Source organism: Panthera pardus, unplaced genomic scaffold (assembly GCF_024362965.1).
Source record: "Panthera pardus isolate Hobbes unplaced genomic scaffold, ASM2436296v1 HiC_scaffold_20, whole genome shotgun sequence".
Lineage (NCBI taxonomy): Eukaryota > Metazoa > Chordata > Mammalia > Carnivora > Felidae > Panthera > Panthera pardus.
Window position 1 is genome coordinate 60,921,066 of NW_026526766.1, and position 25,230 is coordinate 60,946,295.

At 51.0% G+C, this 25,230-nt stretch overlaps 1 protein-coding gene across 2 annotated transcripts in view; it reads left to right on the top strand.

The window, feature by feature from the left end:
- Nucleotides 1-25,230, top strand: part of COL15A1 (collagen type XV alpha 1 chain) — a 108,384-nt gene that overhangs the window by 16,220 nt on the left and 66,934 nt on the right. For both annotated transcript variants that reach the window (XM_019454366.2, XM_019454367.2), the window contains exons 3-4: nt 22,227-22,774; nt 24,399-24,473. In XM_019454366.2, coding sequence (XP_019309911.1) covers nt 22,227-22,774; nt 24,399-24,473 — 623 coding nt within the window. The remainder of the gene's footprint in view (nt 1-22,226; nt 22,775-24,398; nt 24,474-25,230) is intronic.

The following is a 25,230-nucleotide window of genomic DNA, read 5'->3' on the forward strand; positions in this document are numbered from 1 at the left end:
AATCAGTGTGTGGGGTAGCATTAGCATGGGAAGGTTGGGGGGAATGTGAAAAATGCTCCTCGTGCATATGCATATGAGAGACCAGCCAGTCCCACTCAGGCTCAGGGTTTCTAAGAATCACCCTTTGGAGACAGCCTCCTACCCAATGTGGTCCATGCCACACAGTGGCTCTTGTGGGAGAAGACACAGTTCACCATTCATGCATGTTGGAGAGCTTGGCTCCTACAGCTCCCCTCTGAAAGGGCCTGGAGATCCCCCAAACATTTTGCCTCCATCAAAACCCACTGGGAGCCTCGAGGACCCAGAACATGTGGGACTTTCAGGATTTCTTCATTACTGATGGAGGGGCACCTGGGTGACTCAGTCAGTTAAGTGTCTGACTCTTGATTTTGGCTCAGGTCATGCTGTCACGTCCGGCTCTGCACTGACAGCACAGAGCCTGTTTGGGATTCTCTCCCCCCATCTCTGCCCCTCCCCCGCACATGCACACACTTGCCCTCATGGGCAGGACACACTCTCTCAAAATAAACATTAAAAAAACCAAAATAAATTATAGATGCAAAGATGAAAGCCACACAGCTGGAATACAGAAGGCCTGGATCTGGGTCTTCTGATGTGCAGGTGGGGGGCACGGCACCACCCTGAAATTCCCAAGTCCCAAGAGTGACTGTAGATGCACAGTCAGTCTGTCCCATCCCCAGGGACGTGAGAGGAGAGCCGAGGGCAGGCATTCACATAAGCTGAGGTCCCTCACCTTGTGGGCTGTGGCAGCATGTGGTTAGAGCTGAGCTCTGGAATCATCAGATGGACTTCAAACCCCAATTCCGCTTTTTCTGAGCTTTGTGACTTGGGCAGATCACTCAGACAGAGTGCCGGATTCCTCACCTCGATGTGGGATGGGGAGAGGTGGGTAGAGGTCCCACCTCCAGGGCTGTGCCAGGCCTTCAGCAAGTAACGCTAGGGGAGAGCTCGGAGAGAGCCAGAGGCAGGCAGCATGCCCTTAGTGGATGGGAGCTTCTTCCTAAACCATGAACCTCACGTTGCCGCATGACGGCATCCCTGGCCTCATCCCAGAGATTCCGACCGGGGCGGTGGCAGCCAGGCATCAGTGTTCTAAGGCCCTCCGGTGGTGGTTTTGCCAGGGATGAGGAAGGAGCTCGGTGCTAGAGCACGCAGGCCATGAAGGCAGGGGGCACGTCTGTCCTATTCACTGCTGACTCTCCCAACAGCAGCAATGCCAGGCTTGTGGTGCTTGGTGCTTGATAATATTTACAAGTGACTGAGTGAATGCGTGAATGAATGCGTGAATGATGGACGAACAAGGTGTGCTTGGCACCTGACCTTGCCCTGCAGCACCACCCTGAGAGCCAGACATTGGCATCTCCACGTCCAGGTAAAGAAGCTAATGCTCAGAAATGTGAAAGAACTGGACCAAGGTTACTGGCTAGTAGGCGTTGGAGCAAGGACTCGCTCACAGGCCTGTCTGAAGTCCAATTCCGTGTCCTTTCCCCTGCACCTGTGGTCGGGGAGGCTGGTCCTCCTGGGATCCTCTCCCCCCGCGTCACGCTGAGTTCGGGTTTCCAGGTAGAGGTATCTCCTGGATACTCACCTTGGAATCTCTGATTCTTCCTCCCGTTGCTCTCCACCACCCTTCCTCCAGCCAACATGTGAGGACCATGGAGCTGTACTTTCATCTAGATTAAACAAGCGTCAGCCTGTTGCAAAATATGACTTCAGGGTCACCATCTGTTCCAGCTGTTTGCCGAAACCCACATCCCATTGCAGAGCCAAATGGGTTCCAGCATCCAGCAGGGAGCAGGTCTTTGCACAGTTGAGCAGGACAGTTTGCAGAGAGAAGCAGTGTGTTCGATAACAGCTGCACGACAAATTTCTTAGGTCGTTTGTTTCCGCCTGCTCGACAGCACCCAAGTCATTGTACGTGTGGACCGCAGGCCCCCACTACAGGCACGCGTGCATTCGTTTGCACATTGTGCCCCTACTGTGTATCAAGCACTGGGTGGGGTGCTGTCCTGTGCCTCGCCTTCTTCAGGGTTTTGGGGAGAAGTGGCCTGGAGAGTAGACAGCTGTGGGAACCTGATATGCCATGGGCACTGGGGTGACTCACACCGTCAGTCTGGGCCCCAGTTTTCTCATTTTGGGGACATTGGACCTGTGTTTCCTGAGGTCCTCCCCTAGCTCCGAAGGCCTCCGCAGGCCTCCACCAGCCTTGGTCCGTGTAGGTGAGATTTTGCAGTGCCTGCTGAAAGCCTGAACTCATTCTGCCAGGCTGCTTCTCTGCCTTGGCTGAGTTCACACAGACTCGTCTGCTGGGACACCCCGGACTGCTCCCAGGGAAGCTCGATTCTGCCTGGGGCGTGACGTGCCAAGTGCCCCAGAGGCTGCAGGAAAGTATGTCTCCTGCTGTTGCCAAACGACCGCCTTCGCTCCACATTCCAATTCACCAATTCCACCCTCTCCTTGGCAAGGGAAGGAAGGGGGCCTGGCTGCCAGGGGCAGCAGCTCGGGGTGAGGTAGTGATGCCTCCTAAAATGGTCAGCTGTGGCTTTCCTCAGAAACCTGCTGAGGCTCCCCATGGCCTGTTGGATACATTTTGGTCTCCTTGACTTGACATTCAAGCTTCTCTGCAATCTGGCTCTTGTCCCCTACGTGAAAAAATGATAAGAGTAGAAAGAGCTGGAGAGGACCTCAAGTCACCTACATTTGAGTCCCAGCCACCCACGCACCAGCTCTGTGGCCTTCATCTGTGAAATGAGATAGCAGTAGTCCCCACTTTATCAAATTGTCCTGAGATTACATGATGCATGTTACTGTAACACTTCTAAATCTGTATTTACCTGAGTTTGTAACTCTCTCCTTTCTGCTCGAATGCTGGAGATCATCTTAGGGTCTGTTGCTCCCTCCCCCGGAACTGCTCACATACCCCTCATTTTCCTTGTGGTGGGTTAGCTTGCGCTCTGCTGTCTCCGCCACGTCCACCTGTGCAGAGCCTTCCAGTTCAGGCCACCTGTATCAGGACTCTGCGTTGGTGTCTTGTTCCCTCTACTAGGCTCAGAGCTACTTGTAGACCAGATACTGCATCCTCTTGGTCTCCCAGAGTCCAGCCCCGAGCCAAGTCTGGACAAGGTCAGCCACTGGACACTGGTTGTAGGCAAGGGCAGAACCCTCGACTGGGACCAGGAGAGAGTGAAAGGGAAAGACCCCATCCAGAACCCATTCTCCCCTTGTGGCCACATCGTGGCTGGGATAATATAAATCATGACTGAATTGACCCACGTGGATAGCAGCTCTTTGAGAGATTTTGCTGACCAGGTGGTGTCACCCATGCCAAAAAATTCAAGAAACACCTGAGAATATACCTCACTTAAGAGAAAGGCTTAGAAAGCCCCAGAACTGTCAGTCTTTTAAGCTCCTCCCACCATTTGAAGCTCCTCCCATCCAGTGTCTTGCTTCCTGGGTGGGGATGGGGATAGGGGATGCAACCAGGAGCAGGAATCTTTCTGTTCTCCCCCCAGGACCTGGAGGGCTGGTCTGTCCCATCCCATCCCATCCCAGTTGTCCAGTGGCCCCAGCTCATGTCTGATACCCATATGGGCAGCTTCCCTGAGGCCTCCAGCCAAACTTCAAGACCCTAACAATATGTAAGGGAGAAGGGGAAAACGTCAAGACCCTAACAATATGTAAGGGAGAAGGGGAAGCACATGTTGCTCACATCCTCCACTCAGACCCTCACTTCAGGGAGGGGGAAGGTGGAGGCGGCTGGAATTTAGTCTGAAGTCTAAGAGGCCAGTGTATTTAAGGGAGGCACTCCCAACTTAGTGGGTGAGAGCCAAGAGCAGACGTTTTGCAAAAGACTGGTCATTCAGAGCCCTCCTGCTTAAGGGTCAGCCAAAAGGATGGGAGACTCCAGCCCTCAGGAAAGTTAGCATCAAGCTTTTGTAATATAATAATACTATTTTATTATATCTTAATAGTGGGTATCAGGTGAGAGCTAGTCTATTAGGTGCATATTGAGCTAACGGTGCTGGTGGCATTACTGTGGCAACACCCGGAGTTCATTAGACTTTTTGATTGATGACAATAAATATGGGATGTTAGGTCAAGCCTGCAATCACTCTTGTCCAGAATCCATTAAGCTCATCCATTCACTCACATGTGCATTATTTGTTCATCCATCCATCCATCTATCCGTCCGATCATCTGTCCATCCATCAGTGCTCAGTTTTTGCTTACCCCAGGCAAGGCCCCATGTTAGAGAGGTGGGTGAAGGTGGGAGATACAGAAATGAAAGCAGAACATGAGGCCTGCACCCTCAAGGGCTCATAGGCTGGTGGGAGACACAGGCAAGTGAACAGATAATAACAGAGTAGTGAGAAATTGGAGCTTCCTGGGAAATTCACCCAGGGAGGCTTTCTTAGCCAGATGGCGTGACTCATCTGTAGGCATCCAGGAGTAGGCCCTGAGCCCCAGCTTCCCAGTGTGGCTGCAGTGGACTTCCCTGGGTGACTGTAGGCCCTTGGTCCCAGCACGGAGCACGGGGAAGCTGGAGAGGCAAGGGAAGTAGCTGTTCCGGCCCCCCTGGAAGGCCTGGGCTCTTTCTGCTCAGGACATCTTTCCCTTGGGGATTGGGCCCCTTGGAGGCTGTCAGCTTACTGTTGGCTGCAGAACCCTGACCTGACACACCCAGGCCCTTGGGCTAGGGCTCCCAAGCCTCTTTGTATTCACTCACCACCAGCCTGGGGCCACTTGGACATCTCAATCCAGGCCCTAGGGCCCTCCTGTTGCCAATCAGTGAGATCTAGTCCCTCAGGGGACCCAGCATTCCATTAGCCTGGATAGGAAGCTGCTCATTTGTAGCTCATCATGGTTGGGGCCCTGCCTGAGTCTGTCCCCTGGTGAATGCGGCTGGAGTCCTGCCTAACTCTATGCCTGTGTCCTGACCCTGAAGCAGACTTTTCTGCTGCTGACTGTCTGCTCGAATCTCCTGCTCCATGGTTCCCCACCACCTGCCTCTGTTCCAGCCTTAGGCCACAACCTCAGCCTCCACCAGCACTGCGAACAACAGGTGTCACCAACCTGAGGGTGATCATCACCTGGAGGCCTAGTCCAAACACAGATGCTGGCCTTCGCTGCAGTTTCTGATTCAGGAGGCCTGGAGTAGAGCCTGAGAATTTGTACCTCTGGGTTCCCGGGTGCTGCTGCTGCTGGTCCAGGAGCCACACTTTGAGAACCACCAGTGTTGTGGTTAAGCACATGGGCTGTGGGGCTTGAACCCAGGCTATTTGGGTCCAGATCTTACCTCTGTCACTTCCCAGCTGTGTGAACCAATGCCTCTGCACCTCAGTCTCCTCATCTGTAAAATAGAGATAAGGTGACCCCTGCCTTACTAGGTTGCTGTAAGCATGACATGACCCAATCCAGGTCCCACTTGGCATACAGTGAGCGTGCGGTGAATATATCTGTGTCCTTGGATGCTGTCACAAATTACCGCAAGTTGGGTGGCTGAAAACCACAACAATTTATTCTTGTAAAGTTCTGGAGGCAAGAAGTCCAAAGTCAAGGTGTGGGCAGGGCCGTACCCACTCTGGAGGCTCTAGGGAAGGATCCTTCTTTGCCTCTTCCAGCTTCTGGTGGCTGCTGGTGTTCCTTGACTCCTGGTTGCCTCACTCCATTGTCTGCCTCCGTGGTCACACTGTCTCCTACGTTTTGTCTGTCAAATCTCCCCTATGTGTCTCTCATAAAGACACTTGTCATTGGATTTAAGGCACACGTGGGTAATCTAGGCAGATCTCTTCATTTCAAGATCCTTAATTTAAATATATCTGGGAGCGCCTGGGTGGCTCAGTCGGTTAAGCATCCACCTTCGGTTCAGGTCATGATCTCACGGTCTGTGAGTTGGAGTCCCGCGTCGGACTCTGTGCTGACAGCTCAGAACCTGGAGCCTGCTTTGGATTCTGTGTCTCCCCTTCTCTCTGCCCCTCCCATGCTCATGCTCTGTCTTTCTGTGTTTCTCAATAATAAATAAATGTTAAAAAAATTAAATATATCTGCAAAAGACCCTTCAACCCAATAAGGTTACATTTACAGATTCCGGGGACTAGGATGTGGACATATCCTTTTTGAGAGCCATCATTCCACCTACTACTGTGAACATGGCTATTATGATTATGATTATTATATTATTATTATTGCTTAGTTGTTGTTTCTTCCAGCAGCTGCAGTTAGGCCTGACTCCAGCTTCCTGCCCTGGGGTGGGAGGAATTGGGTGGGGTGCTAAGCCGATTTCCAGGTTCTAGCTCCTCTCTGCTGGCCCCATGTTACGCAAACCATTCCCAGGCTGGAGCAGGAGTTCTGCTTATGGAGTGACGTTGGTCATATTACAGGGTCTCCGTGTGTTCAGATTTCATTAATCTGAGAAAAATAGCAATCTCAGCTCCCAGACACCTGTTCAGAGGCCTCTGTCCATATTAACTGCTCCTTACACCTGAGATGGCTGCACTGGACAAAGCATTTTCCCATTCAGAGCCACATGGGGCCCTCACTGTAACCTAGTGAAGGAGGCTGTATCACCCTATTTGCAGGTAAGAAAACAGAGACCCAGAGGGAAAGTTGCTCCAAGCTATTTTTCATGGCAATTACAATAGTTCAGGGGAGAGAAAAGAAAGCTTATGTCATTGATAATGAGGGCAATGGCCATAACCCAATGTGCTTTATTAAATGTCTGCTTTTGCTAGGCCCTCAGCTCAGGATTTTATATCTGTTATCCCAGGTCATTCTCAAAACTCTTTCCTACAGCAGGTGGCAATATTCCTGTGCTACACATTTAGAATCTGAGGCTCAGAGAAGGGAAGCATTTTGTCCAGAGTTGCACAGCTTTTAAATGCAGAGCTGGGATTTGAAGCCAAAGCTGTCTTTCTCCCCAGCACCATTCTGCTTGGAGATCCTTCCAGCACTGAAAATATGTCTGGTCAGCCAAGATGAGAGCTGTGGCTTCCCAGGGGCCAGCAGGCCTGGAGTCTCTGGCCCTCCCAGATCTGCTCAGAAGAGGAAGCCCGAGAGAGACTGTCTCTGGCTGGCACAGAGCCCTGTTTCTGGTAGCTGGTAGGAGATGCTGTGTTGATGCTAAGAGCCATGGGGAGGGGCTATCAGGGTGATGGGGATAGAGAAGCAGATGGGCCCGAGGCCACTGAAGGCTAAGAGGTCAGGGTGTGCTCCTGGAGTGGATCAGACTCAGATTGAAGTGACATTCCTGGAAAGGAGCAGATGAACCCTCAACTCCTCACACCAGACAGATGAAGGTTTAAAGCCACCAGTTCTGGGACCTGATAGCTGTGTGCCCTTGGGCAAGTTATTTAACTTCTGTCTGCCTCTGTCCCCACACCTGTAGACTGGGCACAAGAAAAGTGAGGTTATTGTGAAGAACTTAGGGGCTGTGGATGAGTACCAGCTGGGGAGCTTGTGCAGCTTCACCAGCCCCGGCCATGGCCCAACTGAATTGAAATCTCTGGGAGTGAGGCGTGGGGAGTAGTATTTTTGGCAGTCTTCCAGTGATTCTTCTGGGCAGCCAGAGCTGAGAACCACCATGCTGGTAAAGCCCTTGTGCCCAGGACACAGTCAGGGCTCAATACACATGAGCCCCTGCTATGCATGCACTCGTATGTTCGTGAAACTGACATTTATTGGGCACCTGCCTGTGCCAGGCTGTGTGCCGTGTATCTGGCCGTGTATGCAAGCCAGCTGTTCATGGAGCAACCGTTTCTAGCATTGCTTCTAAGAAAATGAGTCAGTTGGTTTCAGTGCTTTGTGAAGACGTGACCCAAATCGGATATTCTGAGAAGGCTTTTTACTGATGAGGGGGAAAATATGGAAAATGTACCCACATTAGAGAAACCTAAACGCTGTGTGTAGGAAGTATAGTCAAACATCTCCAAACCTTTAAAGAGGTAGCCGGGGAAGGAAGAGTGGGCTTCAGACTCTCCGTGGGGCCCTAGGCCCATGTCTTCCCTTGCAATGCTTCAATGTGAATGTCAGTGACGTGAAAGGGTTTTGATGGTGGTTTTTTGTTGGTTGGTTGTTGGTGGGTTGGTTGGTTGGTTGGTTGGTTGGTTGGTTGGTTGGTTTTTAGCTACAGAACCTTCTTCAAATGAGGCTGTGACTGGAACCAGATATGTTCAACAAAGGAAGTCTGAGTTGCTTTGGTGCAACTGTGCGTATGAGGGTAGGTGAGTTTGTGCGAATGTGTGTCAGTGTGTGGGAGAGTGTCATGAACGAATGTGTGTGTGAGTACATGAGTGTGTATGTGACTGCATGAGTGTGTCTGAGGGATGAGTGTGGGTGGAGGTGTCAGAGGGTGCGTATGTGTGCATGTGAACGTGTGTGTATGAATAGATGCATTAGTGTGTGTGAGTATGCTTGTGGGTGTGTTGTAAACAGGTGAGTGTGTGCTGTGTGTGTATGTGTGTCTGTGTGGCTGTATACTTGTGTGTGTTAGGAGCCCAACAGTCAGGCCTTCTCCATCTCCCCTCTCCTGCTGTGCACCCCCCCTCCCCTGAGCCCCACCCCTGGTCCTAGGGAATGAAGTTTGAAACCTTCTGGTCCAGATGTCCACACTGACCCTGCTTGGCCTCCAGCTGTTGGCTCTTTGTCCCCTTCTAGTGCTGAGCCTGGCAGTTTTCAGGAGCTGCGGGTTGCCGGGTGCCCGCTTCCAGCAGGCCAATGCACGTTCCCATCCGGCATCCCTCCTGTGCCCCCGACAGGCCCCTTCCTCTCCATGCCCGTTTTCCATGAGTTTTCCTCGCGGTGCCCTGAGTGGAGTCCTCCAGAGCTGCCTGCTGGGAGTGATGACTCATTTCAGTTGATGTCATCCTCAGGATTCAAGGCCCTCATCACACTCAAAGAGTCTTTGTTCCCCAAATGGAAAAGGAAGGTCCATAAATCGAGAAGAGTTGACTAGAAAACTCTTCCCAGATGCTCACGCCTGCCCACACCTGCTGGCCTTCATGTGCCACCTGGTGCACGTGGGCCCTGGAATGGCTCTGTACCCAGCTTTCTGGAACAAGTTTGGAAAAGGGGTGAAGGAGGGGTCTGAAGACAAGACCCTCACTGCAGTAAGACAGCAGGGCTCACTGCATGCTTCCTGAGGCTCGCATATTACTCTTGCACTGGAGCCAATTTCTGCCTAGTCTGAGGGGGTAGCATACACATGCGTGTGTGTGTGTGTGTGTGTGTGTGTGTGTGTGTGTCTAGGAGGTGGTAGTGAGCAGACCTGGGTCTCAGAATGAGCAAGTCATACTATACTCTCTCCAGACTAAACTCTTCAGTTCCTTAGTTGCTGGGCCTACTTATCCAATTATATTATTACTTCTATAATGGTTAACAGTTGGAGGCTGGCTGGTGAGGGCATGGAAGCACGGGGCCCAGAGTCAGCCAGTGGGTGCTGAGTTCTAGATGCACCAGCCCCCTGCTAGGCGCAGCCCTCACTGTGTTGTCCATCCTCACGATGACTCTGAGCCAGCCTCTGTTCCTGCCCCACATACAGCCCAGAGGAGTGAAGTGGCTTCCACAGGGTCACACACAGGGTAGTGGCAAACTCAGGACTCCAGCCCAGGTCTGTCTGCTTGCAAAGCCCGGGGGTGGGGGTGGGGGGGTTTCCCTTACCTGTGGCTGCCAACTGGGAGAGGGCATCAGACTTACCCAGGCCAGACCCTAGAAGACACTGAGCCCACAGGGCCAGGCTGGAGGGGCAGACCTATGTCTTTTTTAAAGCTCCCTGGGTGACTGTGATGTGTGGCCAGGACTGGAACCTTCCCACCACGGTATACCACCCATTCTGATTGGAATCCTGACCTTAATCATTTATTATCCTCATGGCCTTAGAATGGTAATTAATTCTCCAAGACTTAGTCTGTAAACCTGTAAAATGGGGATAATAATATTATCTATCTCATAGAGAATCAGGAGGAAAATGAAATGATTCATGGAAAGGTCATTACACGGTGCCTGCCACGCAGCAAGCCCACAGTAAATCTTAGCTGTTTCTGTGCTTCCTTCTTGTCTGCATTCCTAGGTCATCCTTTCTAGGCTCTTCTGGCACTGGGGGCTGAGACGGGTCCGCATGGTCTATGCCCATATGTAGTCATATCAGAGAGGGAAGGGAGCTCACCACCAGAGTGCAGAGCGATGGGTGTGTTTGGGTGGAGGGATGGGTGGGGACTATGAGGACACAGAGGTGTGCAGGTGCACCTGGAGGGGTCCCAAGGGCAACCCGGGAGGCCATGGGTTGTAATGGGCAGAGCCTAGTACTGAGTCTTCCGTGCTGAGTCCTGCCCTGGGCTTCAAGTAAGTTATTTCCCCTCTCTGGGGCTTAATTTCCTCCTCTTTGAAATGAGAGAATGATCACTGCCTCGCCTCCCTTCTGGTGGGGGCTCAGGTGAGAGGATGTTTTGGAAGCTGAAGCAGGTGCTGAGTGGGGAAATGGCCTCTCCTTCCTGCCGGGTGGGTGGGGTGGCCAAGCCACAGTGCCCACACCTTGCCTGTCTCCGCCCACATCCAGGCACCTTCAAAACCATCCCTCTCTCAGTTTAGGCCAAAGACCTGAGAGAACAAGAAAGCAAGAGAGACAGAGAGAGACAGAGACAGACAGAGACAGAGAGAAAGAGAGAGAGAGAGAGAGAGAGAGGAGAGCTCACACAGTAACTTCATTGAGCATGAAAATTCCTATGCTATATATGAAAACCGGAAAAGGGAAGGAGGCGTTCTAAGTTTACATGTAGAAAAATGCTCCTCTGTAATTCAGAAAAATGAGGTCTTTGATTGTTGCCAAACCCAGGTCTCCTTTCTAAGTTGATCCAGGACTTTTTTCCCTGGCAGGAAAATGGTTCTTTTTCTAAGAAATGCATTGGGTGGTAGGTTTTTCTAAGAGGCTTTTGCATCTTTGCTGGGTGCAGAAGGATCCCATGCAGCATGAATTCTGTTGTGTCCCTTTTCCTTCGAGAAGGGAGTCAGGTAGAGCCGGGAGCCTCCGTGGGCTCCCGCCTGGGTGGGGCGATGCTTCCTCACAGGCAGAGTTGTAACATTTTCCTGGGCACAGTGCTCCACGCCTCTGGCCAGGCTCTGCTGCCCAAAGACCAGGAAGTTTGTGGGGAGGACTGGCTTTGTCCTGCTCCCTGTTGTAGTCATTCCTTCCAGGCCTGAAGGCTGTGGGCTGGAGGAATGGACGGTTAAGAGTGGTTAGAGGAACTGGGAAACAGGCAGGAGAAAAGAAGGATGCCGAATCAGAGACTCGCAGACCTGGCAGGGGCCCCTGGAAACCATCAGCCTGAGGGTCAGAGAGGAGAAGGGATTGCTCAAGATTATACATTGAGCTAGTGGCAGTCTGCCTCCCAGGCCGGCCGTTTCCCTCGCCGCATGCTTCTGAGGCCATGATGCAAAAGTCAAGGCCGACTTGTGTGTGGTCCCAGAGTGCCGAGCAGGGCCCAGCCAGGCGGGTGCAAGCTAAGGGAGATATGCCTGGGTCCATCAGGAGAAAGTTCTGAGGACTAAAGATTGTCCAGCAGTGGTCAGGGTTGTCAGGAGAGAGATGAACTCCCCATTAGTAGAGATGTGCACACGGAGACCTTGCACATGGCACATAGCCTTTTGGTGGCCGTGTAGTGGAGGAAACTGCTTCTCCAGATGGTGAGCTGTGCTCTTCCTGCATAGAGTCTGTGGCTTGCTGAACTCCCAGCTCCCTGTCTCTCTGGGGAAGTCAGAGGAAGGGAAGCCACAAGCCAGGAGGTCTGATCTGATAACCCAGAGTCCTCAGGGGCCATGTCCCTGTAGGAATGTCCAAAGGGAAGGGAAAGAGCGGTCCTGAGAAGATGCAAGAATGTCTGCCTCCCTGGTAGGATGGCCTGAGAAGGAGCAAGGGGAGGGACGCTTGGTTTTCTGAGGCTCCCCAGTTTATGCTGCTGGAGCAAAGGAGGTATTGGAGAACTCCTCTCTCCCCGGGGCCTGGGTGCAGGGAAACCCAGGCCAGAGAGGCTCTGCTGGGGTTCCCAGGGTAGTCACCCCCACTTTACCTGCATATCATTGCCTACTGGCTCCAGCCCCAGTAGGGGGCAGGGAGTAGGATCCTTTGCACCCCTACACCCAGTGGAATACGCCAACCAGCCTGAAGGAGTCTTTAGTCCCCATTTAAGCTGAATAAAGTGTTCTGTGGGTCTTCACAGCCATAGGTGGAAATGAGAGATGTGTGGGCGGGACACCTTTGGCTCCCCCCGCCCCCCTCCCGGCAGCGTAGGAGGTAGGCATCTAATTTCTAGGTGTGGCTTGACCACAGCAACCTGTGTGACCTCAGACCTGCTCTCTTGGGACCCTCCCGGACCTCTGACTCTGATTCTGGTTGTTGGGATCCCCGTTCTCCCAGTTTCCCCAGGCCCAGGCAGTGTCCCTCACAGTTGTAGCCTGGGAAGCCTTCCTTGGGTTTCATGGAGGCGTCGTTCTCCATGTGGCCACCAGGGGCCGCTGCCATGCAGGATCCTGGGATGTCCTCAGCCTCCCTCCCGGTCTGGCTTCTCTGCAGCCCTTGTTGACCTGGAGCCAGAGGAACGCTCCTTAGCTCCTTCCGGCCTTAAATGCTAACAAGCGCGAGCGCTGGGCTCAGGTCCCAGATGATCATCTGTGAGATGGAGCTTTGCGAAGCCAAATACAGTTCCCCAGGGAGGCAAGGCTCCAAAGCCCAGGCTTGTCCTAGGCACTGCTTCAGCACCCCACAGATGGAAGGACTGAACCAGCCCATTGCACAGAAAGAGAAACTGAGGCTTGACTGTGGAAGAGAAATACCAGATGCCCTAGAGTCTGTGGCTGCGAGGAGGAGAGGGAAGGGTTCCTGCTCATCACCTCCTCTGGCCAGGTTGCTGTCATCTGTGTGGAAGGAAAACCTGAACCCTGCCCTGTTTGTTTCTTCATTGCTAGGAATCTGCCCTGGTTTCCATGGAAACCGGCTTTGGACCCCTGGGAGGAAAGTTGCACCCTGCAGTGACTGTTCAGATTTTCCTCTGCCTGGTCCATCTCTAAAGGTTTCTGCTCCCTCCTCTTTGTGCCCTTGGGAGGGGCTGCCCAGAGCTGTTCTCAGGAGCCTGAGCCAAAGACTGGAGGAGAGAGAGGCCCCTGTGCATCTGTCTTTGCCCTTTCATCAGGCCACGGCACTGCCTGCCTGCTGTATGCCCTGATTTGAGTATTTAGAGGAGGGATTGATGCGTGTGGCTCTGTGTATAGGGTGAGAGTAGGGCTTGGTGTCTTGGAGTGCAGCTGAGCAAGCTTGGACGACTCAGCTGTGAGAAGATGGGAACTAGAAGGAATAGCATAAGCAGAGACAGAGAGAGGGGAAGAGACAATGAAGAAATGCAGCCAAGGTTCTCTTCAGTGTAATTTTGACTTGATCTTGAAGGCACTGGGGAGCCATTGAAGGCTTTGGGCTTGTAAATAGCATGAATAGGTGACTGCTAACCAAGACACCTAGATCATGAGCTTCTTGGGCACCTGCACTCTAGATTCAGTGTCATATCCCCCATGGCACACAGGCAGAAATTGGGGGCTTTATAAGTGTTATCAATTCATGAATTGGAAAAGTGTGTTGAAAAACCACCATTGGAGATGAAGCTATCCCTATGCATTGATGAAGGGAGAGATCAAGACTGAAGCCGGAATCAGCCCCAGGAGGTATTTTGAAGGCAGTGAAGATACATAGAATACGTCAGAACTGCTCCGGCTCTGAGATCCCATCTCATCTAACTCCTCGAAGTGCACATGGGAAAATGGCGGTCAGGAAGGAGAACAGCTTGCCCAGGAGCACAGGTGGAGTCAGTGGCAGAGCTGGCACTCAACTTATGAGTCCTGCTTCCCCCACCTGGGCCGTGTCTGTGCCCAGAGGGCTTCCTGGCCCCATAGACCTAACCCCATGGAAATGAGGCAGCGTGTGGGTCTCCAGGAGATGAAGGAGCAGTGAGGTCCTTGTTAGATGTGGAGCTTCAGCCTCATGTCACTGACCTTAACCAGGGCCTCGGACTCTGAACCTGGCACTTCCTGGGTGCTAAACATTTTAGGTGTATTAGTTCACTCAAGTGACATGGCTGTTTTATGAGATAGGTGTTATTATCTGTGGAGAAGTGCAGCCCCCTCCCACCAAGGGCCCGAAGCTCCTGAGGCCAGAGAGTTCCAGGATCGGCTCCCCCCTCTCCCACACCGCTGCCTCCCTTCGCACTGCCCCCTCTGAACTTGAGCCCCCAGGATGGCGGGATGTCTTCCCACCAGCTGTGATCCCCACGCCCTCCCCGCTTCCCGCCCAGCACAGAGCCATCCCAGGACAAGCCTGTGGACCAAGTTGCTGGGCCTGTTTGTCTTGGCTCCCTGGCTTCTCTCTCCCCTCCCTGGTGGCCACCAGAGCAGGTGGCCCTCCCGCCGAAGCCAAGGAAAAATGAGCCAGCAGGCCCAGCACAGCCCTGAGCATGGGTCATTCTAGGCCAGGGGTCGCTCCCCACCACGCCATGCTATGCGACGCTGTGTTTGGAGGGGGAGGTAAGGGTTGCTGAGAGCAGAGCTGGACTGACTCGGGCTTCCTGTAGATTGTAGCTTGGCTCTCTCTGTGGCCAACCCAGTGGAAACAAGGCCTGTCGCCAGGCCCCTGCACACTTGTCTTCCCTCACGCAGCTGGGACCTGGGCAGCAGGAGGGCAGGGGCGATTAGGAAGGGTTCCCATTGCACACTTTGCTTTTGGCTAAGCTTATACCTTTCAAATCAAATAGAATCCCTGGTTGCTACCATTTGCTGAGCATTTGCAATTCCCACCCTTCGTTTTGTTGGATCCCCATGTGTGAGATGGGCTGAATGTCCCCACATCTCCCCTAAGTCATCCACCCAGAGGCTGCCCACTTGGTAAATGGCAAAGGCTGGATCTGAACCCAGCTCTGTCCAATGCCAGGAACTCTCCTCTGCAGGTGGCTTCCTCTGCCCACTCTCCAGCTGGCCAACCAACCGCCTGGGCCTGGAAGGGGCTGGGGCAGTGGGGCAGAATCACACCTCCCCTCTGTCCATCCTTGCTCGCTGCTCATCTGCTACTTCCTGGCTGTGGCTCATAGTCACGGAGCTCCCTACCTGACCATCCATTTTCCTGTTTATAAAGCAAGGAGGTTGGATGGATTTGTGATATTTTTTTTTTAAAGCAGGATTCTTTTGGGACTAAAGAATTTCCAGAGTGGCCACGTGGAAGCCTGGGCTGTACCAGCCATGGCAGCGCTGGGCTGGTTGAAGCAGGCTTCCTGGCCTCTCTGCCTCTGCCTCCAGGTCCCCTGAACCCCCACCTGTCCCTGAAACCCTCAGGACACCATTTGGAAACAAGCCAGTGACTGGATGAGCGGCTCTGGCCCATTTACTCCCTGTGGAAGGACACATTGTCCAAACCTGGACCATCCCACCAGAAAGGGGTTTCTCTTCTTCTCAGTAGGGGGGAGATTAGAACAGGAGGAAAAGCTTTACACTGGGTCAGGGAAGAAGAAAGCACGGCTGTCAGCAGGGTGCTCTTGGTTTTGTTTTGTTTTTATCTTTAAACCGTGGAGGGGAGAAAAGAAATCTCAGTGGGGTGTTTGCTTTCATTTCTATGTCTTTTCTTTTCACTCTTTCCCTTCCCCCTTTCTTTCGGTACAAAGACAGGCTGTATCTGAGGGAGGAAAAGCAAGAAGAAAAGGTTTTATAGTTTCTAAAAGGGGATGGAAGGAGTTAATGCCTTTACAATATGCAAATGTCTTTTTCACACCATGTATATGGTATAAAATTTCAAAAAGTACAAAAGAGTATGGAGAGAAAAGAAAGTGTGTTCTTATTCCCCACCCACCACCTCCCCTGCCTAGAGACAGTCTCTGGTCCTAGTTTCTTCTGTATCTTTCTGGAGATATTCTAATATATATTTTCAAATATATATATTTGTATGGGAAATATGTATTAATGTATGCATTTCCAACTGATAGTGATTCTGCTCTGCACCCCTTTTTGGGCGTCTGTTTTTACTTAATACATCTTGTTGATTATTTTGTATTGGTACCTAAGGAATCACCCTTTTCAAAGGCTGCATGGTGTCTCAAAACTGGTGATGCCACCAAAGATGGACAGTTAGATACATTTTAAATGATGCTGCCATGAACGTTCTTGGACATGCTTTCTATTTCACATACGGAACTTCATCCGTTAAAAAAAAAATCCATAGAAGTATAACTTCTGGATCAAGGAGTACATGTTTACTTTTCATTTTGATGAATATCGCCAGAGCGCCTCCCACAGACATCATTTGCATTGATGGTCCCAACAGCCCATCGAGGGTAGAGAGGTGGGGATGGCCCGTTCCCTTGCACCCTTGCCGACTCAGTGTTCTGACATTCTGATGTTTGCCAGTCTGAGAGGGAAAATGGTGTCTCTGCGTAGCCTTAACTTGTATTTCTCTCATTCTGAGTGAGTGTGAGTGTCTTCTCAGAGGTTGAAGAGCCATTTTCTTTTTTCTTTTCTTTCTTTCTTTCTTTTTTTTTTTTTTTTTTACGGTGGCAAGAATGTCCTATTCTTTTCCCATCTTTCCACTTGGTTGTGGCTCTCCTGTGGATTCATCTGTTTTGTGTATTAGGTAACTAGTTTGTTGTCTGTGGCATATGTGGCAAATATTTTTGTCCGGTTTGAGATTTTATTTGACATTGTGGGATTTTTTTTTTCCCTGTGCAGAACTTTAAGAATTTCTGTGCAGTTAAATTTAACCAGATTTATCAGCCTTTTCATTTATGCCTTCTGGGGTTTCTCCTACTTAAAATTAATTCCTGTTTTAATGCAAGTTGCAAACTGGAGAGGAAAAGCCTTGGATTGAGGATCAGATCTGAGTTCGTAGCCAACAATCTGTTCCCTCTTTTAACCCCAGTTTCACCTTTTTTAAATGAGGGGTTTGATTATAGTCATGCAGTCATTTATTTGTTCATTCATTCATTCATTCATTCACTCATCAGAATTAGGCTGGATACTGGGAACACAGAGATGGATGGCGTGGTCCTTGTCCTCACTGTCTAATGGGGAGAGACAAGTGACCCCACAGTGACATGCAGTGTGTTGAGAACTATGATGGGGGACCCCAGCGTGTGTTGAGAGGGCTTCTAATGCAACTTCCAGAGGGAAGGGGAGGGTGTGGGTGCAGGAGGTGAGACAAGGGATTTCCGGGGAGGTGAGGCCAGGGCTGGGGTCTTGCAGGATGAGAAGGAGTTCTCCTGGCAGAAGAGCTGAGGGGGTGAGGGGGGTGAGGTGGTGTGGGTGGCCGAGGGAGAGGCGCTTGCTGTGGAGGGGAGGACCCGCAGCAGTGCGGGGCCCTCCAGGGCCTGTGTCAGGGCATGCTGGGGAGTAGGGAGCGTGGCTGCATCCAGACCATAGAGCCTTCTGGAGCCAGGAGGCAACAGCCTGATTCTCGCGCTGAGGGCCCTGGGTGGCCATAGTAGACTCTCAGCAGGGCACCAACATGATCACATTTGCTCTTTTGTTGAGGACAGGTCATTGTTTTCACTAAAATGTTGTGAAATATTTTCCAAGACGTGGTCTACAAAGACTACTACAATGAATACTTCTTTTGAATATTGCTTACTTTAGGAAGTAAACATTATTGCTATAGCTGAAAAGCCCCACAGACTGCTCCCATATCGCATCTCCCTACCTCCCCTAAATGTTGGTAAGAATACGCTGCTGGTGGGCATGTCGGACGGCACAGTGGCATCTTAAATGTTCTCGCCACACACACAACGATAGTTATGTGATGTTAATGGAGGTTTTAGCTAAAGCTAATAGATATACCTATATATACACGTATGAATATATTGCAACGTATAAATGTATGCAATCAACACATTATATATCTTAAGCTTACACAGTGTTATATGTGTCACTTATGTCCTAATTTTAAAAAGTAGCACTTCAGAGAACTTCAGAGGACATTTTAGCAGCATTCAGTGAAGTTGCAGGTGTACATCCCCATGTCACCCGATAATTCGGGTGGAATTGCCTGCACAGGTGAGCACGAGGAGATGTGTGGAAGGAAGTATATAGCAGTAAGTGTTTTGAAGAATGATGAAAATCTCCCTTTGCATCAGCAGAAAAGTGAGCCACTCTGTATGGCTTGTTTATACCATAGAGTGCTGTTGTGAAAATATGAGATCCAGAGCCTCCTGCATCAACACAGATCAGTCTTAAAAATACAATGCTGAGGGGCACCTGGATGGTTCAGTTGGTTAAGCATCCAACTCTTGATGCTGGCTCAGGTCATGATCTAACGGTTTGTGAGATTGAGCTCCTCATTGGGCTGTCTGTTGACAGCATGGAGCCTGCTTGGGATTCTCTCCCCCCCGTCTCTCTGCCCCTCCCCTCCTCAAAATAAATAAATGAAACATTTAAAAAAATAACAATTTTTCATGGGGAAAAAAGTGTCAGAAGGCATACGTGCAGCATACCAACACTGACATGAGGTTTAGAGATGCGCACAGTGGCTCTGCATTCTGTCACAGACACATACATGCTCACGTCGTAAACAAACAAAGACACGCACGGGAGTATACACACCACATCCCTCAGAGAGGCTGTCTTTGGGGCATGGCCAACGGAATAGGATTGGAGAGTGGTGAGAGCTTCTGCTGAACCAATACTTTCTCCCCCCCCCTTTTTTTTAACGTTTATTCATTTTTGAGAGAGAGAGACAGAATGTGAGCGGGCGAGAGACAGAGAGAGAGGGAGACACAGAACCCAAAGCAGGCTCTGGGCTCTGAGGTGTCAGAACAGCGCCTGATGTGGGGCTCGAACCCACGAGCCGTGAGATCATGACCTGAGCCGAAAGTCGGCCCCCTAACCGATTGAACCACCCTGGTGCCCCTGAATCAGTACTTTCTTAAGCAGAGTGGTGGACACATGCCTGTTCCTCATAATATTCCTCAGAAATTGTTTTAATAATGTATTCTGTTCAACCTAGTACTTCCCCTAATTATCATTTCAGCATGTAATCAATATACACGTTATTCATGAGATATTTTTCCTAAGACTTTTTTCCAAACTAAGTCTTTGAAATCTAGTTTGTATATTACACTGACGGCACAGGTCAGTTGCGATGACCTGTATTTCAGGTGCCCAACAGCCACACTTGTAATGGCTGCCATCTTGGACAGTGTGGGGTTCACACATCTCAGGTAGGGATCATATTGGGGGACCTCTGAGATTCCTTTCTGAACCTGAAAGTCAATGATGATGATGATGACGATGATGAGGATGATAATTCCCACCATTGATTGAGCATGTGCCAGCACCTCATGCTATTTCCTTCAGTCCTCACATACAGTTACTCCCTTTCGAAATGATGGCAAGACATTTGCAACCATGTGGGTGGAACTAAAGGAGATTATGCTAAGCGAAGTAAGTCAGTTAGAGAGAGACAAATATATGACTTCACTCATATGAGGACTTTAAGACACAGAACAGGTGAACACAAGGGAAGGGAAGCAAAAATATAAAAACAGGGAGGGGGACAAGACCTAAGAGAACAAACGGAGGGTTACTGGAGGGGCTGTGGGGCGGGGGGGGCTAAATGGGAAAGGGGCATTAAGGAAGATACTTGTGGGGATGAGCAGTGGGTGTTATACAGACGGGATGAATCACTGGAATCTACTCCTGAAATCATTATTGCACTCTATGCTAACTAACTTCGATGTAAATTAAAAATCAACAAATCAATAAATAATAAATAAAATGATGGCAAGACATAAAGGCACAAAATTGACCATTTTAACATTTAATATGTGTCTCATATTATTATTTACACTTTTTTGGTATGTCCTAACTATTTCATAATAATTTTGTGACCCACGCGCACACACACGCAGGCTAGCTGCTGACTTTGTGTGGCCTTCTCTGGGGGTGCTGGGGAGTGGGGCACTGGAGTCAGGGCATCTCTTTCTCTCCCATTCTCCAGGGAAGTTTGGGTTTTCCTCGATCACCCAGAGCTTCAGTTGCACCGTCATGCTGCTAAAGGGTCATTGGCATGGCAGGCCGATTAGGTTGGGCTACCCCCAGGCCCCTGGGACGGAGCACCCCCCCCCCCCCCCCGCCACCCGCCCAGCTTATGAGACTGGGCAGTGAACCAACCTGAGGTCAGACCAGTCACGGCTTGAAAACACCTGCCACTTTTACTGTGTAACTCAGGGAGTCATTCCGTCTTCCCAAGCCTGGGCTCTTCATCTGTAGGGTGGGAGACTGGCAGTCCCCGGGGCTGCAGTGAGGACTAAGTAAAATCCCGTATGAAAAACCCGGTTGTTTTTATATTCTGTATGGGGAGTTCAGGAGCACAGAGACAGGGTGTCCAGGCCACCCCCCCCCCCCACCCCATCTTGGCCTCCTTTTCTCCCTGTCAGCACAGTTGGGGCAATAACTCGGGCTTGCTGAGTGGATGTAATAAAAGGAAAGAGTAGTGAATGTTCAATGCATTGCCACCCTATTTACCAGGGTTACGTGGATGGTGTCATTTCATCATTTTCGTGGGGCCCATATCGTTGAAGGAGACCCAGTCTTGGAGCAGTGAAATGACTCACCCAAGGTCACACAGCTGGTTAGTTGTCCAGTCAGACAGGGGCAAAATGTAAACTGAAAGGCAGGCTTGATTCGTCAGACAGGGCTTTACTCATGGCGCACTTGAGTGGCTTGGGTCTTCTCTGGACACAAACCCAAGTCCCCCGTGGTCACTCGGGCTCTCAGGATCCTCTGGCTTTTGGCCGTAGCCCAGGCAGTCACCAGGTATCTGCTCTGCCCCTTGGTCTCTGGGGAAGGACCCTGCTCCACTCTGACCCTCCCTCACTCCAGACCTCCTCATGGGGCTGAATCCTCAGGATCTGGCTTCACTTCTGAGGCCATAGGGTCCTGCATGTCCATTGTCCTGCCTGCAGGGATCCTGTCCACCAGTCCCTGAGACCTGCCTTCCTGTCACACTGCTGGCATGGTGGGTATCCCCTCTGGAGCGGGTGCACATCCCTACAAGCCAACCCAGAATCTGCTCCCAGCGCACCAAGGCTCCTGAGCCTGGGGGCCTTTCCAGGCCGCCACAGTGCAGCCCTGCGGTATCAGTAAGAGCTCAGACTCTGGGGTCAGTTGCCCTGGCTTTGAACCCTGAAGGAACTTACCTTGGGCAAATTTCTTAACTTCTCTTGGAAGTAAAATGAGGTTAACAGCGCCTTCCCTCCCAGAGTTGTCGTGAGGATTAAATGAACTGATGTGTGTGAAGAGTTCAGAGCAGGGTCGGGCACAGAATGAGAGCTCAGGGAATGTCCACGATGATGATGGTGATGATGATGATGATGATGATGATGATGTGAATTTCATTGCCCTGAGGTTTGGGAACACTTCGCTTTGTCCCTACTTGTCCCCCACACCCTGGGACACTTCAACAGTAGACCTCATTCTAAACAAACAAAACAAACTTACCCAGTTTTATAGAAAGAAATGAGGAACAGTCTTTGAGTCGATGGGAGAACATCATATATTCTAGGAATATTCTAGGAGATATTTTTCAAAGTTTTCCAAACTGTAGGTCAGGACCTTTTAGTGGTTAATGAAATCAATGTAGTGAGTCATTGCCAGGATGCTTTTAAGAAAATAAAAGAGAAGAATTCTGAAACAGAGGAAAATATCAGAGTGCCTGGTGGGTATTAAAAATAAATAACGTTGGGGCGCCTGAGTGGCTCAGTCAGTTGAGCTTCTGACTTCGGCTCAGGTCATGATCTCGCGGTCCGTGAGTTCGAGCCCTGTGTTGGGCTCTGTGCTGACAGCTCAGAGCCCGGAGCCTGCTTCAGATTCTGTGTCTCCCTCTCTCTCTGACCCTCCCCCGTTCATGCTCTGTCTCTCTCTGTCTCAAAAATAAACATTTAAAAAATTAAAAAAATAATAATATTTTCTGAAACATTGGTTTCAGTGTTACAGGTATATGTCTATTGAAGGGGGAATATTGTGTTGCAATGTAAATGCATTTCTTATTGTGGGTCATTGTCAAAAAAAGTTTGAAAGCCAGTAATTAAGGCACTACCGTGGGGTTCCGAGGAATCCCATTTCGCTTGTGAGTTTTTATTTCTTCATTTCCAAGCATGGTAGAATATATGTGTAAGGCATGGCCTCTGTCTCCTTCCCTGCAGAATCGGTTTCTCTGGGCCACCTGGACCTCACGGAGCTCATCGGTGTCCCCCTGCCCTCATCTGTGTCCTTTGTCACGGGCTATGGTGGCTTCCCAGCCTACAGCTTCGGGCCTGGTGCCAACGTCGGCCGCCCGGCCAGGACCCTCATCCCTCCCACCTTCTTCAGGGACTTTGCCATCACCGTCACGGTGAAGCCCAGCAGCGCCACAGGCGGTGTGCTCTTTGCTATCACGGATGCCTTCCAGAAGGTCATCTACCTGGGCCTGCGGCTCTCGGGTGTGGAGGATGGCCGCCAGCGGATCATCCTCTACTACACAGAGCCAGGCTCCCATGTGTCCCACGAGGCTGCTGCCTTCCTAGTGCCCGTGATGACCCACAGGTGGAACCGCTTTGCAGTGATTGTCCAGGGCGAGGAAGTGACCCTCTTCATGGACTGTGAGGAGCACAGCCACGTCCCCTTCCAGCGGTCCTCCCGGGCTTTGGCTTTCGAGCCCAGCGCGGGAATCTTCGTGGGCAATGCAGGAGCCACGGGGCTGGAGAGATTCACCGTGAGTCCAAGCCTCGCAGATCAGGGAGGCCAGTGGACACCACGCGATAAACATAAGCAACTATTCCTGTTAATTATTTTTAAAAATATTTTTTAATGTTTATTTATTTCGAGAGAGAGAGAGAGAGAGATCGCAAATGGAGGGGCAGAGAGAGTGGAGAGAGAGAATCGCAAGCAGACCCTGCACTGTCAAGCGCAGAGCCTGATGTGGGGCTGGAACTCACGAAACTAAGAGATCATGACCCGTGTGGAGATAGAGTCTGATGTTTAACCAGCTGAGCCACCCAGGCGCCCCCTCGTTATTGTCTTATCCTTACAGCCTCAAGGAGGCGTGTGTGGGTGGTGTGGAGAGTCCTAGTCCTGGAACCCCAAACCTAGATTCCGGTGCTAAGTTTCCAATTTAGCCTGATGACTTCAGAGTGTGGATTCTCTGGGTTTTCTTATCTGTACACTAGGATAAGAAGACCTACACCATGGAGTTGTAGATTTAAGTGGGATAGCCTGAGTGGAAGCTCTTTGTGCATTTTTAAAAAATGTGTATTTATTTTATTTTTGAGAGAGAGAGAGAGAGAGAGAGAGACAGCATGAGCAGGGGAGGGGCAGAGAGAGAGGGAGACACAGAAGCTGAAGCAGGCTCCAGGCTCTGAGCCGTCAGCACAGAGCCCCATGTGGGGCTCAAACCCGCTAACAATGAGATCGTAATCTGAGCTGAAGTGGGATGCTTAACCGACTGAGCCACCCAAGTGCCCTCTTTGTGCATTTTTAAGGCATTAGAAAAAGAGGAAGGCTTATTATTCCTTCAGTGACTTTTCCTTTGGAGAGGGGCAGCGGTTACATTGAAGTAATTTCTGCAAAGGTGGAGTAAGCTAGAATGCCAGAGTGACAGGTGATTTCTCTCTCACCTTTTAGACAATGTGCCCTGAAAAAATAGCAGAAAATTGACTTTCCTGTCAAAATGGGCTTTTATGAATAAGCCATTCTAAAGAAAATCCCTATGTTATTGTAGTCACACATTTAGTCAGCACCCATGCTTCTGATACCTCACCTAACTGGTACAGGACGGTTCCATGTGGCAGAGCTCAGGTATATTTGCAGTACGTGGGGACACAGTGAGTGAATCTTAAGAAGCTAAAACCCAATTACAATTTTTCAACACTGACTTTGGAAGCCTCATGGAGAATGAACTGTCAGGTGTGGAGAGAGGAGGCAGGAGTGGAGGCAGGAGGCTGGCTGGCCGCTCTTCTTCCCAGGAGGCCTTCCAGCCAAGAAGCTTCATGCTCCAGGGGAGAGACACTCTGGGAGTGGGGAGACGTGCATCTTAGGGCCTGCCGCGGACAGGTTGGGGACCTGGGGCCAGTTAGGAGGCTGCTGTGGCAGTCCGTGCTTGGAACCCAGTACTCCCCAGGGGCCTCCCCAGGTAGTGGAGCTCATATTACATTGGCCCAGGGAGAGTCCCCCTAAATGAGAGTGGGCCAAGGGTGGCTCCACTGTCACGGCCACAGGCAGCACATTCTCGCACCCGTCCTTCCCCTTGGTCTTCTCCGTTACAGAACAATCGTGTTTCCCACTAGCGGTCACGCTGTAGATGTACAAGTGGTGGCTTCTGACCCTCTGCTTTTCCCCAGGGCTCCATACAGCAGCTCACTGTCCACCCGGACCCCAGGACCCCTGAGGAGCTGTGTGAAGCTGATGAGTCCTCGGTGAGCCCCCACCCCCAGCAGCCAGTCGGCCAGGGAGGGTTGGGTGCCCAGGCAATTCCTCTTCCCCAACGTCATGGAGTCTCTAAAATCTCTCAACTTGTCAAGCGCTGCCTCAAGTCCTATTTTGGGCTTTTTGGATTTTTTTTTTTTTTTTTTAAGTGCTTCAGCTATCTTATTTGTGGGGGGAGGGGAGATTGTGTTTCTTGTAAGGTGTTAGGCTCTTCTATGGCTGTGGCAGTCAGTGGCCTGGTTTCCAGACTTCCTGCCAGGAAAGGGTGTCAGGATTCTAAAATCAAAGTTAAAACTCTAAGACATGAGTGTAAATTCCTATAAAAACGAACCTAAATTTAGCTTTTGTGCCTGGCAAATGAATCAGTTCCTAAGTTGGGGGTGGAATATGGTAGGCAGGGAAAAAAGATGGGCCCTTCCGCTCCTCCCCCCTTCCCTTCTGTCCCTCCCCCTTTTCCCTCCCACTTTGCCCTCCCCACCCCCCCCCCCCGCCTGTCCCTGCTAGGTGACAGTCCTGGGGGGTGCTGGACATAAAGGGATACACTGGCACCTGTCTCTGTCCTCCAGCTGCTCACACACACTTAACACGCTCCAATGCAGTGACAAAGCTGAGGGTGACTGGAACACCGGGGAGGTCCTCAAACCCAGGTTCTCTGGCTCGGGTGGGGGTGGGGGCACAAAGGTGAAAGAAGAGGAACCAGACTAGGTGAGGGGGGGCTGATGCCTGGCCAATGACAAGGGAATGTTA